Below are 17,534 nucleotides of genomic sequence, written 5' to 3'. Positions count from 1 at the left end.
AGGATGTATTAACAGAAGCATACAGTCTAGATCACATGAAGTCATTATTTCCCTCTACTCCTCTTTGGTCAGACCTCATCTGGAATATTGTGTCCAGTTTTGGGCACCACATTTTAAAAAAGACATCAACAAACTGGAGCAAGTTCAGAAAAGAGCAGCCAGAATGGTGATCGGTCTGAAAACCCTGTCTTATGAGGAAAGGTTGCAGGATTTGGGATTGTTTAATTTGCAAAAAAGAGAAGACTGAGAGGAGACTTAATAGCGGTCTACAAATATCTAAAGGGCTGTCACATTGTAGAAGGAAATGATAAAAAAAGGAATTGATCACTGCCATATTCTGTGACCCGGCCTGAATTTCCATTGTCATTTCGTTTTGCATGAAGGACTTTCAAATGACAGATCAAAAACAAATCGAACATAGCAGGTCATTTTTAGGAGGCCTTAAGGACGTGTCTATTCATGTGAAACAGAGTTGGCTATTGGTTGAGCGCTGATTGTCTGGTGCAGATTAGATTTAACTCGGAATGAAGTGCATGTTCAAGTTTTGTCTTTGTTATCTGGATTAATTTTTAGACAGATACCTGGGTATGATCAGCATGTCCCACTCATTAGGTTAAAAAAGGTGGAATCAGAAAATCATCTAAATCAAGCTGTTTAGCTATCAACAGTGTAATGTCAGCGTTAATCTTATACGTCATTAGTTACATGAAATAAAAACCATGGTTATGTGTTAAGCCAGCATGGTGGCTCAGTGGTTAGCACTGTTGCTTTGCAGCACTGGGGGTCCTGTGCCAAGAAAGACAACATCTGCAAGGAGTTTGTATGTTCTCCCCGTGTTTGCGCAAGTTTCCTCTGGTTTCCTACTATACTCCAAAGACACACTGATAGAAAATCTAGATTGTGAGCCCCAATATTCTGTGACTTCTTGTGCCCATCAATCTTGTTAACAGTAAGTGCAATCCTATTACAGGTATTTGTCACTTTTGAATGAATTTCTTAGAAATTGATGGTAAAACAGGCACTTGTAAAATTCAACCACGGCCTGTACAGGCACATATTCTTCTTGATGCAGATTTCCTTCAGCATACAGTGGGGAAAATAAGTATTTGATAACACGGCTGATTTTGCATGTTTTCCCATCTACAAAGAATGGAGAGGTCTGTAATTTTTATCACAGGTACACTTCAACTGTGAGAGACAGACTCTAAAAATAAAAACCATAAAATCACAATGTATGATTTTTATATAAGTAATTGCATTTTATTGCATGAAATAAGTATTTGATCACCAACTAACCATCAAGAATTCTGGTTCTAACAGACCTGTTAGTTTTTCTTTAAGAAGCCCTTCTACTCTGCACTCATCACCTGTATTAATTGCACCTGTATAAAAGACACCTGTCCAGACACTCAATCAATCACACTCCAACCTCTCCACCATGACCAAGACCAAAGAGTTGTCCAAGGACACCAGGGACAAAGTTGTACACCTGCACAAAGCTGGGATGGGCTACATGACAATAGGCAAGCAGCTTGGTGAGAAGGCAACAACGTTTGGCACAATCATTCAAAAATGGAAAAAACAAGATGACTGTCAATCTTTCTCGGTCTGGGGTTCTATACAGAATCTTGCCTCGTGGGGTAAGGAGGATTCTGAGAAAGGTCAGGAATCAGCCCAAAACTACACGAGAGGACCCGGTCAATGAACTGAAGAGAGCTGGGAAACCGGCTCAAGCATTACTGTTAGTAACAGACTACACAGTCATGGATTAAGCGTATATCCAGGCCCATCTGAAGACCAACAGTGACCATCTGGATGATCTAGAGGAAGCATGGAGAAGGTCATTTAGACAAATTAAACCAAAATAGAACTTTTTGTTATCAACTCCACTCGCCATGTTTGGAGGAAGAAGGATCAGTACAACCACAAGAATACCATCCCAACAGTGAAGCATGATGAGGGAAACGTCATAATTTGGGGGGGGGCGCTTTTCTGTGAAAGGGACAGGACGACTGCATCAAAGGGAGGGTGGACAGGGTCATGCATCCTGAGATTTTGGCCAACAACCTCCTTCCCTCAGTATGATCATTGAAAATGGGTCGTGGCTGGGTCTTCCAGTGTGACAATGACTCGAAACACACAGCCTGGACAACTGATGATTGGCTCTGTAAGAAGCATTGGCCTAGCCAGTCTCCAGACCAGAACCCAATAGAAAGTCTTTAGAGGAAGCTGAAACTCATGTTGACCAGCGAAAGCCCCGAAACCTGAAAGATCTGGAGAATATCTGTATGGAGGACTGGGCCAAAATCCCTGCTGCAGTGGGTGCAAACTTGGTCAAACACTACAGGAAATGTCTGACCTCTGTAATTGCAAACAATGGATTCTGTACCAAATACTAAGTTCTGTTTTCCTATTGTATCAAATGCTTTTTTCATGCAATAAAATACTAATTATGTAAACATCCCACAATGGGATTTTCTAGGTTTTTTTTTAGATTCTGTCTCTCAAAGGTGAAGTGTACCAACAATAAAAATTACAGACCTCTCTATACTTTGTAGGTGGGAAAACGTGCAAAATCGGCAGTGTATCAAATACTTATTCTCTCCACTGTATAGGGGTTTGTTTTGGGTTTTTTTAGGGACAGGATCTCCTAGGCAGTTAGCCTATTTGATTTCCTATAAATCACATTCAATTTGCTGTATTTATAGAATGATACAGATTACATCCACATGTAAATCTGTGTGGAAACATGCTTTCACTAGTAATTACAGTGTCTATGACAGCCCCGTTCTCCAAACTAAAGAGACATAACAGCAGAGCCCTGCCAGATACACCCGGGCCTACCATGATAATAAGAATAAGCTGGAGCTGACTTATTCCTGGCTTTGTCTCAATGTGCGCTCTAATAAAAGCTTTTATACTGCGCTACATAAACACATAAGAAAATTAAAATAATTAGAAGGACGCTACTGAAAAAGAACTAATGTCCGGATGTGAAGACAATTATAGAAACAGCACACACAAAAAGCAGAAGTCAAGGCTGTTCAATGTAAACTACACACAATCTCACACATGGCCCGGTATTGTACTTCCCCCACGCCCGCTAACTCCTGAAACAACCACAAAACAAGCCACAGCATATTCAAATATGTCTCCCAAAAAAAACAGACCTCAGTGATAAAGAAAAGCAAGTATGAAGGGGGAAAGGGGGAAAAAAAAAAAAAAAACACACAAAAAAAAACACACTCTTAGAAGAATTTTGTTGTCTGCTTGATGAGTTTTTCACCTAAAACACATGAAACTCCAGACTGTAGTGACGGTTCTCTTTGATCATTCTTTATCCTTCATCTGATAAGCTCTTCACATGATTTCAGAATCTTAGGTTTTAGAAAGCTATTTAATAAGAGAACTGGCAAAAAAAGCAAATCAAACTTTAGAATCAATTTCACGTACAATCTGGAGCATTTCCCTATACACAAACCAAACATAGATCCCAGCGTCTGACAAGAACATACAACCAAAACTTTTCCACATTGGTGGCATGACTGGGGCAATGACCACTTTACTGGCCTCTGTAATGGGTAGAGAGGATGGACTGGCTCTTAAAATAAATTCAGAGCTAAAAAACCACTGTATTCCAGGGGAAAAAAAAAAAGACATTTAGTAAGATTACTATGCCTATAAACATGTATTTTTCTTAAGAAAAGCTAAAACATATGAAAACCTAAAAATGATTAGCCCAATTATTACATACTTATTTTATAAATCAGGTTGCGGAGGAACATGCATGTTGGTTTATAACATGGCCCAAGCAATGGTTCCTGAGGTAACTAGCGGATACTTTTCTCCACCCCTCACACTATAAAACATAAGCAGGAGGAACAAGCTGATAGTTATCTAACACCTATGGCTGACTTAAAGGGATTCTCTAGGGATTCTTACATACATTTATTATTATTATTATTATAGCACCATTTATTCCATGGCGCTTTACATATGAGGAGGGGTATACATAATACATACAAGTACAGTAATCTTAGACAATACAAGTCACGAATGGTACAGGATGAGAGAGGACCCTGCCCGCGAGGGCTCACAATCTACAAGGGATGGGTGAGGATACAGTAGGCAAGGGTATAGCTGGTCATGCAGCGGTTTGGTGGATCGGTGGTTACTGCAGGTTGTAGGTTTGTCGGAAGAGGTAGGTCTTCAGGTTCTTTTTGAAGGTTTCCATGGTAGGCGAGAGTCTGATATGTTGTGGTAGAGAGTTCCAGAGTAAGGGGGATGCGCGGTAGAAGTCTTGTATGCGATTGTGGGAAGAGGAGATAAGAGGGGAGTACAGAAGGAGATCTTGTGAGGATCAGTGGTTTCGTGCAGGTAAATACCGGGAGACGAGGTCACAGATGTATGGGGGACTCAGGTTGTGGATGGCTTTGTATGTCATGGTTAGGGTTTTGAACTGGAGTCTTTGGGTAATGGGGAGCCAGTGCAGGGATTGACAGAGGGGAGAGGCCGGGGAATAGCGGGGGGACAGGTGGATTAGTTGGGCAGCAGAGTTTAGAATAGATTGGAGGGGTGAGAGAGTGTTAGAGGGGAGTCCACAGAGCAGGAGGTTGCAGTACTCAAGGCGGGAGATGATGAGGGCATGGACTAGGGTTTTTGCAGATTCTTGGTTGAGGAATGTACGGATCCGTGAAATATTTCTGAGTTGAAGTCAGCAGGAAATGGAAAGAGCTTGGACATGTGGTTTGAAAGAGAGATCAGTGTCAAGGATAACCCCGAGGCAGCGAGCTTGTGGGACTGGAGAGAGTGGGCAGCCGTTTACTTTAATGGATAGGTCCGTTGGGGGGGGGGGGGTCACGTGAGATGGGGGAAAGATGATTAATTCTGTTTTGTCCATATTAAATTTTAGAAATCTAGCGGAGGATTTAATTAGTAAATCACATTCACTTTGTCAAAGGAGGTAATCACTATAAAATGGCCAACACCTGCAGTGAGAGAAACCTGTCGCAGAATGTTGGGACAGGAACCGGTGACCATTTGCAGTAGGGTGTCAAGTATAGCGTGGCACTACCGCAAGGTGCACAAGTAGGTTACCCAGACCAAAGTGAATAATAAAGTAACTTGGCACTCAACTGAATGATCCTTTAAAAGCAAGGTTTTTATTTTATATGCAGTCCTAGAAGACGTTTTGGCCCACAATCGGCCATCGTCAGTCTGCCGACTGCTATCATGGTACCAGATAAAGAGCCAAGAATCCATGTGGATTCCTGCTTAACGGTATAATGTAGGTTTGTGCTTCCAGCTGGCACTAGTGTGTGCTGTGCTGTGCTGGTAAATCAACATGAAATATAGGCACTAGGAATAGGATATATCCCCTTCAAGTACTGAGGCTGTTAGTCCTGTGGGTGTGAGGTACGGATGTGGCGGGCTAGACGCAGTTTCCACCAGACGAGCAGTGAACATATGAACAGTGTCTAAATGAGCAGGATTAAGACAGGTGCTTTCTAGTATGGGCACGTGGTGTAAGACAGCTCCTTATGTGCATGTCACACAAGAGAGGGGTGGGGGTCTCTCAAATCATGCATAAGCACGAAAAAAACTGGATTAAAAACACATGTGACATCCTGCTCATTTAGACACTGTTCATATGTTCAGGTTTTAAATACATTAGATAGGGACTGCTTCAATACGGGTTACCTTGACGAGGTGGAGCAGCTAGGCATACTTTTTTTTGCAAAAAAAGTATTGACTAAATACCCTGTATTTGTTGTTACCTTTTATCAGCACTTGCTGACTACTGTCATATGTCTTACTGCAAGGTATTTCTGCACATTTGTCATTCTGTGCTTTTTGTTTGTGTTTCGGTCAGTGGGTGGTGTGAACATTGTCCAACAGACTTGTTCACATTTGTGCATGTCTCATGTGTTTTTAAGCTACCAACCTGTGCAGTGGGCATTGGTTTATTATGATTCATAAATCCCATTGGAGTCATTTTAGCTTACATTGGGAGACTCAATGTATTAAAGAGGTTGCCCTCTACTTTAGCAACAAAGTCTGTTCGGTAGAGGACGAACACCCGGCATCCCCACCAATCAGCTGTTATCCGTGGCGGTGGCCACTGGCCAAAAATACTCACTTGGGAGCTGCTCCGTCTTCTGATAGTAACAGACGCTTGGTACTATACATCCGCCTCCTTTTCAAATCAATAGGATTCGGATGTGTAGTACCCTTCGGCGGCCACTGTCAGAAGAGGGAGCAGCTTGACAAAAGAGCCCCTCTGGCCGGCAGCTGCCGCTGACACCGATAACAGCTGATCGGTGGGGGTGCAGGATGTCGGATCAGGACCGATCACACATTGTTGACCTATCCTAAAGATAGTTCATCAATGCTAAAGTAGTAGATAACCTCTTTAACAGAATAAGGGTGTTTTCTGGGATTTTTTTGTTTTTACAAAATTGAATCAAAGTAGGGAACATGATAAAATAAAACTCACTTGGTAAATTCCCAGCTAATCCAGTGACCCCACTGTTCTATGGTAACGATCCTGCCATGATGAGGTGCCGACAACTCACGCGTGACCGTTGCACCAATCTTATGCCATGCATGCTGAGGTTATTGCTGAGCACAGGCGGCAGCAGACACGTGTGTGCGGTCAGCATATCAACAGTGCAGGATTACAAAGACCATAGAATCGTAGAGTTGGAAGGGACCTCCTGGGCCATCTGGTCCAACCCCCTGCTCAAAGCAGGATTCGCTAAATCATCCCAGACAGATGTCTGTCCAGCCTCTCTTTGAAGACTTCTTTTGAAGGAGAACTCACCACCTATAGTGGCAGCCTGTTCCACTCATTGATCACGCTGTCAAAAAGTTTTTTTCTAATATCTAAGCGAGACCATAAAAACTGTGGCACTAGAGAAGCAGGGATATAGCAGGTGAGTTATTTTTTATTTTATTACATTCTATGTTTTGTTTTTTTTTTTTTTAAATCTTTAAATCCAAGAAGGACACCACATAATTTGAAACATTATGCGCAACGTGCACTACCCCCAGTCAAAAATTCCTACTTTTGTGGCCAACAAGAACATTCATAGGTGTTAACAGAAATGCAGCCAACAAGAGGTGCCCATCACTGTGTATGTGGCTGGGCACTTTTCTTTCTCAGCCACAACTCAATGTTACGTAGGGCATCTTAGTCAGCTCATTTATGCAGTGACTGATAGGGGTGGCTCCTATATGCAATGTACATACAGTATGATCAAGAAGAACACCTTGGTATTGTGAACTGGGACTTGGGTGCAAGTGATCATTTCCTTTACCACCTTGTTATTCCACTGCTGTTAGTTACACCTATCAACAAAAGGAAAACTTTGCTGGTGCCAAAAAAAATTAATAAAGACAAAGTTAAATAAACCATGAAAACAAGTTCTATTGACCTCTCTTAGGAACCATGATAAACAGCCTGGAGCAACTGCTGAGCGGTAAACCAATATTACACTGCCTTATTCCTCGAGGGGTTGGGTGTGCACTGTGCATCATACTACCGTGACTGCTCAAAGCAGGCTCCCAAGTGAAGACTATACCTCCTCACAGCTGATCAGGCTACAAAAAACAGCTTAGGCTACTAGTGCTTAAAGTGCACACCATGACAGACGAATTATCAGAGATTTCAGAACCACACATGAGACCATGCAGAATGAAGAGCAGGGCAGGTCATGAAAAGGACAGGCTCGGAGTACATACATAGTGCACACATATATTATTGATTTCATTTGGAGGAATGCAGCAAGAGAAAATTACTTTGTTCCATTTCAGTCAAGAGCCCTTAGATGACCATCTGCTTCCATTGGAGACTTGAGAAGAAACATATTGGCACAGAGAATCAAAACTAAATTCACAAGAGAGGAATAATATTATATCTTCCAAAGGCAACCCAATAAATCAGATCCACTGGATCAACTGCAGCAAATGATGTAATCCACATTCATAGAGTATAGGTGCAGAAGATGAGGCCATACTCTTACATAGATCCATTCCAGGAACGACTGCTGCACAGGAAAGTCAATGATCAGGAACAAAAACATTAAAAGGGATGTCACAACAATGTGGATAATTAAGTTACAATGCACAAAGAAAGACTAATGTCACCTCCAAGGACTGGTCAGCAGAGAGCTGAAGCTGAATTGTGGTGGGATTTACCTACTGCTCTGCTTTAAAGTGAACCTGTCAGCAGGATTTCACCCCCAGAACTATTACATGCGAATGGAGCTCTTTCCAAGACCAGTCCAGCAGTACCTTTACACGGACAATGTCACGGGAGCGCAGAGAGACCCAGTGCCAACATGGTAGGAGAGTATGGGCTTATCTTATTTTATTTGCGGGGGACTGGGACATTTAAGAAGGTGTGCAAGGAGTGCACAACCCCTTTAGAGAATATCGCATTAAACAGTGGCGTTGAAAGGGAATCAGCAGTATTTCATCCCCAAATACTTGCATAGGCATGTAGCTGTATCAAAGACAAGTCCTGCAATACTTATACATGGTTCGTCTGTTCCTATGTTACTGAGAAATTAGCATTTTAATTAATATACAAATGAATTCAAGAACTATTAGATCTCTGTCACTCCAGCTCTATTCCCTACCCAGCACTGCCTCCTTCTACTTGACTGGCAGCCTCTATGTTGAGTGACTTAAAAGTGGTATTCCCATCTCCAAAATCACATCCCAAAACGTAGCAGGTGTAATATTAGCAAATACCGGCAATGAGAAATTTAGTATTGGTCTTCAGATTCGCTATGTTGCCAACCTCATGTAGGTCATTATATTAGCTTAGGTATCCATGGTAACAACCACTAAGAGCTCTCTCACTAATTGTCACTATACCAGTGGCCCTAATCATGGATACCTAATCTACTGCAATGCCCTATATGAGGTAAGCAACAAAGCAAATCTGAAGAACTATACTACATTTCTAATTGGAGGTATTTGCTAATATTAGTATTATTAAGGTACTGTCACACTTAGCGATGTACCAGCGATCGCGACCAGCGATATGACGCGGTCAGGATCGCTGGTACATCGCTAAGTGGTCGCTAGTGAGCTGCCACACAGGCAGATCTCACCAGCGACATCACTGGGGTCGGGGGTCGCTACTTACCTGTCACACTAGGTGATCCTGCGTCCTCCCGCCCGCATCCACGCTCGTCTCTCCACAGGAAGCGTCGCAGGAAGCTGACGACGAGAAACGGCCCAGGACGCTCTCGCGCGATCAGCGATAACCAGCGGGGGAGCGGGTTGTAGGTAAGTATCAGACATAGCGATATCACTAGCGATATCGCTAGCAATATCGCTATAACGTCACAAGTTATAGCGATATCGCTTAGTGTGACAGTACCTTTACACCTACTACATATTTAGATAGGATTCTGGAGATAGGAACACCCCTTTTAAGGCAAAAACAGCAGTATAGTCAAGCATAAGGATGATGCCATTTGCAGGGAAAAGAGCTGAAGAGTCAAAGGCTATGGATCTACTATAGCTCTTCAGCCTCATTTGCATATAAAGTCATACGCTCATTTCTCAGTAATGGAGCAACAGACTGACCATGTAAAGGTATTGTTGGTCTTGTCTGTGATAGAGCTACATGCTTATGCAAATAATTAGGGGGGCTGAAATCCTGCTGATAAGATTCCCTTTAAGGCTATGTGCACACGTAGTTGGAACTGCTGCGGATTTTTCCACGCGGATTTTGAAAAATCCAAAGGTCAAAATACCTGCGGTTTACCTGCGGATTAGCCTGCGGTTTAGCCCTGCGGTTTCACACCTCACAATGGTGAAGGTGTGAAACCGCAGAGCGGAATCCACACAAAGAATTGACATGCTGCAGATTGTAACCCGCGGAAAAATCCACAGCATGTGCACAGCGTTTTTGGTTTTACCATTGCAAAGAATGGTACTGTACAACGCAACAGAAACTGCTGCAGACCCGCAGGGCCAGAAACGCTGCAGATCCACAGCAGAATCCGCAATGTGTGCACATAGACTAAAGGTCACCATTTGATGTGATATTCTCTAAAAGGGTTGTCCGCTACCTTGGCAGCTTATTCTTAAGGCTGTGTGCCCACGATGCGATTTTCGGCGCAAAAACGTTTAAAAATCGTGTACAGAACGCACCCCATGCATTCCTATGGCATTCCGCACATGCTGTGCTAATGCTGCGCTTTTTTCCGCGGCGGAATCGCATCGCTGGAAAAAAAAAAAAAATCGCAGCATGGTTATTCTTTTGTGCGGAATCCCAACGAATTGCCGCGATTCCGAACCCATAGGAATGCATGAGAATCGCTTACTTCCCGCATATGGCTATGCCCACCATGCGCAAAGTAAAGCGTCTCATGTGCGGTTGGTACCCACGGTGTGGAGGAGAGGAGACTGTCCTCCAGGCCCTGGGTACCATACCCCTGTAAAAAAAAAAAGAATAAAAAATAAAGAATCGGGGTATATTTACCTTCCGACGTACCGCGCTGCATTCCCGGCCTAAGCATTCCCAGTAATGCCTTGCGGCAAGGTCCTGTGATGACGTGGTCTCGTGAGATCGCTATAGCAACGTCATCACAGGTCTCGCAAGGCATCGCTGGGAACGCTGTGGCCCGGGATGGCAGCGCGGGACGTCGGAAGGTAAATATATCCCGATTTTTTTTTTTTTTTTATCATTTTTAACATTTTATCTTTTACTATTGATGCCGCATAGGCGGCCTCAATAGTAAAAAGCTGCTCACACTTGTCAAACACTATGTTTGACGAGTGTGACCAACCTGTCAATCACTTTCCAAGGGATGCTTCAAATCGCTTGGAAAGTGCTTGATAAAATCGGTAAAATCGCGCAGGAAAAAAACGCGCGATTTCAGGGAAGGAGTCCGGTTTTTAGTGTGCTTTTTAACACGCAACGTGGGCACATAACCTAAATGTCCCAGTCCTCCAAATAAAATAAGAGAAGATTATATTCGCCTATTGCGTCGACACTGGGTCTCCTGGCGGGGCACACATGAAATTATTATGCTATGTGAGCACTGTGGTTAATGTTACGCAAGCCTGGCGCTGATATCGCTGGAATGGAATTGGTGTGGGAGGTGAGTGAAGCTGCTATTATTCTACTCAGCGGACTTTAAAGCAGGGCGGTGGAGTCGGTGTGCATTTTGGTGATGTCAGAGTCAGTATAAAATGAAGAAATTTCGATTCCTAAAACATATAATACATTGGGTACAGCAGTACAATGCAGGATGTGCTGTACATTTTTTTTATTGTAATTTGAGAAAGTTATGAAATGTCTTATGTCTTTTCTATTCCTGAACTAAGGATCTAGGCTTTTAGCGGAGATGAATCTGTGCTGCACTTTATGTAGTCAGGGAAATTGAGGTGTCAGAGGTTTGGCTTACCGACTCCACAGCCCTGCTTTAAAGGGGTAGTCCACTACTTGGACAAGCCCTTTAAACTAAAGTAGTTGAGAAATAATGGCTTCTTAAACGGGTTCTCCACTTTGTATAAGCCTTATTATTTGTATACTAGATGGTGGCCCAATTCTAACGCATCAGGTATTCTAGAGTCTCTCTCCCCCCGGCGCCGCAGATCTCCCGACAGAGGCGTGCGTCGTTCGAATGCGCTGATTGGTCACGGCCAATAAGGAGACCATGTTCACATTAATGTTCTGTCAAATGCAGGATAACCGAGGTCTTCCAGAGCAGAAGATGCTCATTGCAACCATTATCGTGCTCACCAAAGGATGAGGCTCAAGAACAAGTTAATAAGGCTTTCTAATTTGTACAACCCCTTAAAGGAACCATAAACGTGATAATATATTTAGATTATTTGTTGTAATTAGCATACGCTAACCATTTTAGCTTAAAAACAGATAGAAATTTGTCCGGTGAGAAGGAGGCATAATAATAATACATTTTATTTCTATAGCGCTGACATATTCCGCAGCACTTTACATTTCAGAGGGGACTTATGCTGTAATGTATATTGTCTGTACAACAATAATCACATAGATCATAACAGATACCAAGAGGAATGAGGGCCCTGCTCGCAAGCTTACAATCTATGAGGAAAAAAGGGGAGACACGAAAGGTGGGTGGTAACAGTTGCCCTGATTGTATGGACCAGCCATGTTAAGTGTGTAACAGTACGGATGCAGAGGGCTAATGGATGCATAAAGCATGTGGGAACATGATGCGGGGAACCTGGTTATGGTAAAAAACTTTTGGCTGTGCCACACAGGGATAGATTAGGTTAATATGTTCAGGCGATAGGCCAGTCTGAATAAATGCGTTTTCAGGGCTCGCTTAAAATTGTGGGGATTGGGGACTAATCGTATTCACCTGGGAAGTGCATTCCAAAGAATTGGCGCAGCACGTGTATAGTCTTGAAGACGGGAGTGGGAGGTTCTGATTATTGAGGATGCTAACCTCAGGTCATCAGCAAAACGGAGGGCGCGGGTAGGATGGTATACTGAAACAAGGGAGGAGATGTAGGGTGGTGCTGAGCCATGGAGGGCTTTGTGGGTGAGGGTAATAAGTTTGTACTGGATTCTGGAGTGGATGGGTAGCCAGTGTAATGACTGGCACAAGGTAGAGGCATCGGTGTAACGATTGGCGAGGAATATGATCCTGGCAGCTGCATTCAAGACAGATTGGAGGGGGGAGAGTTTGGTAAGAGGGAGACCGATTAGAAGGGAGTTACAATAGTCGAGACGAGAATGAATAAGAGAAACAGTAAGAGTTTTTGCAGAGTCAAAAGTAAGAAAAGGTCGAATTCTAGAAATGTTTTTGAGGTGCAGATAACAAGAGCGAGCCAGGCATGAATGTTGACGGCTGCAAAATCAGAGGTGTAAGTAGTTAGGCTTGTGAAGCCTGAATGCTACATTTCTGTCCAGTTGGAAATCCTACTGTGGGCTGCACGGTGAATTTTTCTAACCTTCTGGATAGACAATTGTTGTTACGCAGTGTATCCTTAGCAACCAGGAACACCACACCACTATCATCACCATTGCAGAGCTGGAGTGGCGAGTACTGCTTATTTCTCATCATTACCAGACTTGGCTCCATTCTTTTTTTTAATGACAACCCCTTTAAGCCCTAATGAAGCACAGAATATATTTCTCCACCCATTGGCTGACGGGCACATCATTACCTACCACAAAGCTACTGTGAGCTGAAATCAATAGAAGGAACATAAAACCCCTTGCAGATAGCTTCATAGACTGCTGGCCAACATAGGCAGCACAAGGAAGGCATTAATTAAGGAAAATGGGAATGAATTCTCCTCTGTTGTGTGACATGCAGCGACTCTCCCCATCTCTCCCTCCATTTAAGATAAACCTGTATCACGTATGTGCATCATTCCTCCTTCATGCAAACATCAGCCGCCACGTCCTTACATAATCTCTCATCCTTGTCAACAGAAGCCAAGAAATGCCTATGATGTGGTTACAATGCAAAGCTAGGCGGTCAGAAAATGCAGACTCAACCACCGGTAAAGGATGCACCATAGATGCTGAGCAGTGGTCCTAAAGTTAGAGATGCACAACAACAACCATAGAGAAAGCAAACATCGGTGGTCAGGTAGTCAGTATTTGCTACTGGCGACTAACCTATTGGGCTGCTTGCCAAACTGCACTAATATATAGGCACCTCATGCTCCAGTTCTCCACTATGTAGGAGCGCTGAACATAAATCCTTGGTTATGTATGGATGCATCAGCAGCTTTCAACCTAAAGTAAATCCATAAATCAATACTTGTGCACAGGTTTTATAGATCTACTGTCACCCAATTGACAAGGATCTTCAAATATATAAGGCATCCAAAGTGCTGATTCTTGCATATGTTAATGAATCTATATTACCGCATAAAAAACAGGCGTAATCCTAATGGTAGAAGTATTGCTTCCGAGCTCTGCTCCTTCATTAGCTAGGCATCCTCATTAGGTAAGGAAGGTGTTACAAAATAAAGACCGTGGCTAACACTTGGTTGGCCCATGTCAACAGCAAGCTGCAATCTCACCCAATCTTATACCGCAGTACGGGGGCGCACTCACATAGCGCACGCATCAGGTTGCACTTGCTCTGATCCATTGTGATGGTTTATAAATACAGAAACTTTGCCCTTTAATCCACGTTTATTACCTGCAGTCTCAGACTATTCTACAGCGGGGAGCCTGTCCTCCTCTGTACTAAGGGATGGCCAATAGTGGGAATTTGGGTCAAGCCCGGTATGTCCTCCCCTAGGATAAGAGTTAATTTCCTAACCTGTGCTTGGAATGTGGCACTGCTCCTACTTGCAGCCCTCCTAGTACTAGACTCTGGAATTTCACCATCCCAGGATTCCTGGGCTGGATTTTCCAACTCCTATTGGCGGCTGTAGGAAGGCTGCGGTGTCAATGATGGGAGTTGTAACCTCGATATCTTGAGATTGTGCCGCAGGCCGCAACCCCGGAGGGAAGGGGTTAATGAGAGCCCTGAAGAGGATGAGGTAGTGCAATCCAGAAAGGTGTCCCTGGGGAAGACCCCAATGTGAGGAGCTACTGACTGCAGGCTTTTCTGCAGGGATCACCCATACAATGCCACAGATGATCATCCCGGCTGGTGACAGATTATCATCCCATCCCCGAGCTGTGGAATGTCACCTGCAGATTACACCTCCATTTACAGATGGGAAGGGGAAACGGCTTCATTACAGGCCACACCAAGGGGGGCAAGGCAGCAGCCTCCACCATCCACCCACACACCATGCCTGCAGCATGGCAGAAGAATGAAGGACCCTCCCAGCCCATATTCCACCACCCCACCCAGTGCCAGGCTGGCCAAGAGGTGCTGCAGCAGCTGGCATATGCTTACCTTTCACCGCCCTGTCCAGTGTGGATAACTTGGGATCAGTGCTCCTGTGCTCAGTCATGTCCAGCTGCAGTGGGGAGCTTGTCAATGGATCAATGTCTGTATATCCCGGAGTGTTTTCCTTCTGCGGTTGTCAGATATGATTCACCAGCATGAAGAAGAAAATGTGTCTGTCAGCAGCGGCAGCAGCCCTCCCCCCCAAACATAACAAACCACAGATTGCTGCAGTGAGCACTGAAATGCAACAGCCTGTCTCCGGCCAGAGACACTGCTCCACTGTATTCCCTGACACTCACTCTCCCCACAGCCAAGGCACTAGCACCACACCATCAGCGCGCAGCCTAGCCTCAGCCCAGCTCGGGTTACCGCCGCGCTCCCGCCCCCCGAGCCCGCCGCTATTGGCTGCGCCGAGCCGTCACTCAAGGCGAGGAACCCTTCCAGGTATTTCCCTTCCCTGCAGCTCACTGGTGTTACTATGGCTCTCTGTGCTGTCACTTTGGCTGCAGACGAGGAAGTGGAGGCGGAGTGGGAGGAGGAACCCTCTGCGCTGAGAGCAGCTTGGCAGGGAGAAGCCCCGCTAGTGATTCCTGTGCAGCGCACGGTCGATGCCGGAGATGCTCACAGAGCGCTGCAATGATTGGACGCTGTGTGGTGACGCCTGATTGGTCGGTGTGGGGCATCGTCTGATTGGCCGCCTCAGCTTCCTGTCAGTATACGGTGGCAGTAAAATACTGCCCTGGTGTGAGTTGGGTATGTTGTGGACACGCGTGGCTGGAGGTAGCCCCTTCGTGTGCAGTGTCACCCAGCGTGGACCGGGGTCACTGAGGACACCAGACTTCTGATGGCGGGGCATGGGCAGCTGTGTGCTGGAGGGTGCTCAGAGAGGCCTGCCATGTACTGTCTGTTTGCTGTGGACATGCTGGGATTCCGCAGTACTACTGTGGGCTCCTCTGTTATTCGTCCTGGAACCGTAGGGAAGGACTCCTAGTCAGATGTGTGTGTGCTCCTGCTCAGGGTGTCTGGGGTGGGGTGTAAGCTGGGGGCTAGGGTGTCTGGGGTGGGGTGTGAACTGGGGGCAGGGTGTCTGGGGTGGGGCGTGAGCTGGGGGCTAGGGTGTCTGGGGTGGGGCGTGAGCTGGGGGCTAGGGTGTCTGGGGTGGGGCGTGAGCTGGGGGCTAGGGTGTCTGGGGTGGGGCGTGAGCTGGGGGCTAGGGTGTCTGGGGTGGGGCGTGAGCTGGGGGCTAGGGTGTCTGGGGTGGGGCGTGAGCTGGGGGCTAGGGTGTCTGGGGTGGGGCGTGAGCTGGGGGCTAGGGTGTCTGGGGTGGGGCGTGAGCTGGGGTGGGGTGGGGCGTGAGCTGGGGGCTAGGGTGTCTGGGGTGGGGCGTGAGCTGGGGGCAGGGTGTCTGGGGAGGGCATGAGCTGGGGCAGGGTGTCTGAGGTAAATGCGGGGGTGGGAACAGGCTGGAGACGAGCTGTAGCACCAAGGTTTTATCTACAGTGGCTTGTGAAAGTATTAATTCGCTCCCACTCCTTTTGGCATTTTTGTGTTTTGCTGTCTCATAACCTGGAATTTCACTTTTTTTTTCTTTTTTTTTTTTTTTTTTTTTTTTTTATTGTAAAAAATGGGACAAAGTAACTGAACTTAAGTGTGTATAACTATTCACCCCCCTAAAGTCAGCACTTTGTAGAGCCTCCTTTTGTGGCCATTACAGCTGCAAGTTACTTTGGATAAGTCTCTCTGAGATTTCCAAATCTTCTCTGTGGGATTTTTGACCATTCCTCAAGACAAAACTACACCAGCTAAGTCTAGTTTCACACTTGCGTTTTGAGGCGCAGCGCACGCTTGCCGTGAAGCTCCGCCCGCTGCCGCGCCGCCTCCGGTCAGCTCCGCCTATGGGCGCATGGCGCTGCATGCGACCTGCGTACCCTATCTTTAGCATTGGGTACACAGGCCTTGCGCAGGTATGCTTTTGCCGGCGCATGCGTCCTTTTGACGGTGCGACAGCAGCACTAAAATGCAACAAGATGCGTTCGGCGCACCGTCAAAAGGACGCATGCGCCGGCAAAAGCTTACCTGCGCACGGCCTGTGTACCCAATGCTAAAGATAGGGTACGCAGGTCGCATGCAGCGTCAAGCGCCCATAGTCGGAGCTGACCGGAGGAGGCGCGGCAGGTGGCGAAGCTTCACGGCGAGCATGCGCTGCGCCTCAAAACGCTAGTGTGAAACTAGCCTTAGATGGTTTCCTCTTGTCAACAGCAAACTTCAAGTCTGACCACAGATTCTCAGTTAGATTAAGGTCTGTCTGTGGCTAGGCCATTCAAACATTTACACAATTCCCCTTAAACCACTTGAGTGTTGCTTTAGCAATATGCTTTGGATCCTTGTTGAAAGGTGAACCTCTGTCACAGGCTCAAATCACTGACAGACTGAAAAAAAAAAAAAAAAAAAGGTTTTCCTCAAGAATCTTTGTATTTCACACCTCCATCTTACTCTCAACTCAGATCATTTTCCCTGTTTCTGCTGCTGAAAAACATGCCCACAGCATGATGCTGCCACCATCATATTTCACTGTGGGAATGGTGTACTTGGGGTGATGAGTTGTGTGTTGGTTTGGTACCAGACATAGCGTTTACTTTGGTGGCCAAAAAG

At 45.4% G+C, this 17,534-nt stretch overlaps 1 protein-coding gene across 2 annotated transcripts in view; it reads right to left on the bottom strand.

The window, feature by feature from the left end:
* PPP3CA (protein phosphatase 3 catalytic subunit alpha) overlaps positions 1-15,488 on the bottom strand; it is a 383,095-nt gene extending 367,607 nt beyond the window's left edge. For both annotated transcript variants that reach the window (XM_073589305.1, XM_073589316.1), the window contains exon 1: positions 14,889-15,488. In XM_073589305.1, coding sequence (XP_073445406.1) covers positions 14,889-14,946 — 58 coding nt within the window. In that variant the 5' untranslated portion in view covers positions 14,947-15,488. The remainder of the gene's footprint in view (positions 1-14,888) is intronic.
* Positions 15,489-17,534: the final 2,046 nt, after the last annotated feature.

The sequence above is a fragment of the Dendrobates tinctorius genome, unplaced genomic scaffold, assembly GCF_039654945.1.
Source record: "Dendrobates tinctorius isolate UK_male_01 unplaced genomic scaffold, ASM3965494v1 ptg000011l, whole genome shotgun sequence".
Taxonomy (NCBI): Eukaryota; Metazoa; Chordata; class Amphibia; order Anura; family Dendrobatidae; genus Dendrobates; species Dendrobates tinctorius.
Note: the sequence above shows the minus strand (reverse complement) of the source record. Positions and strands in the feature narration are given on the sequence as shown.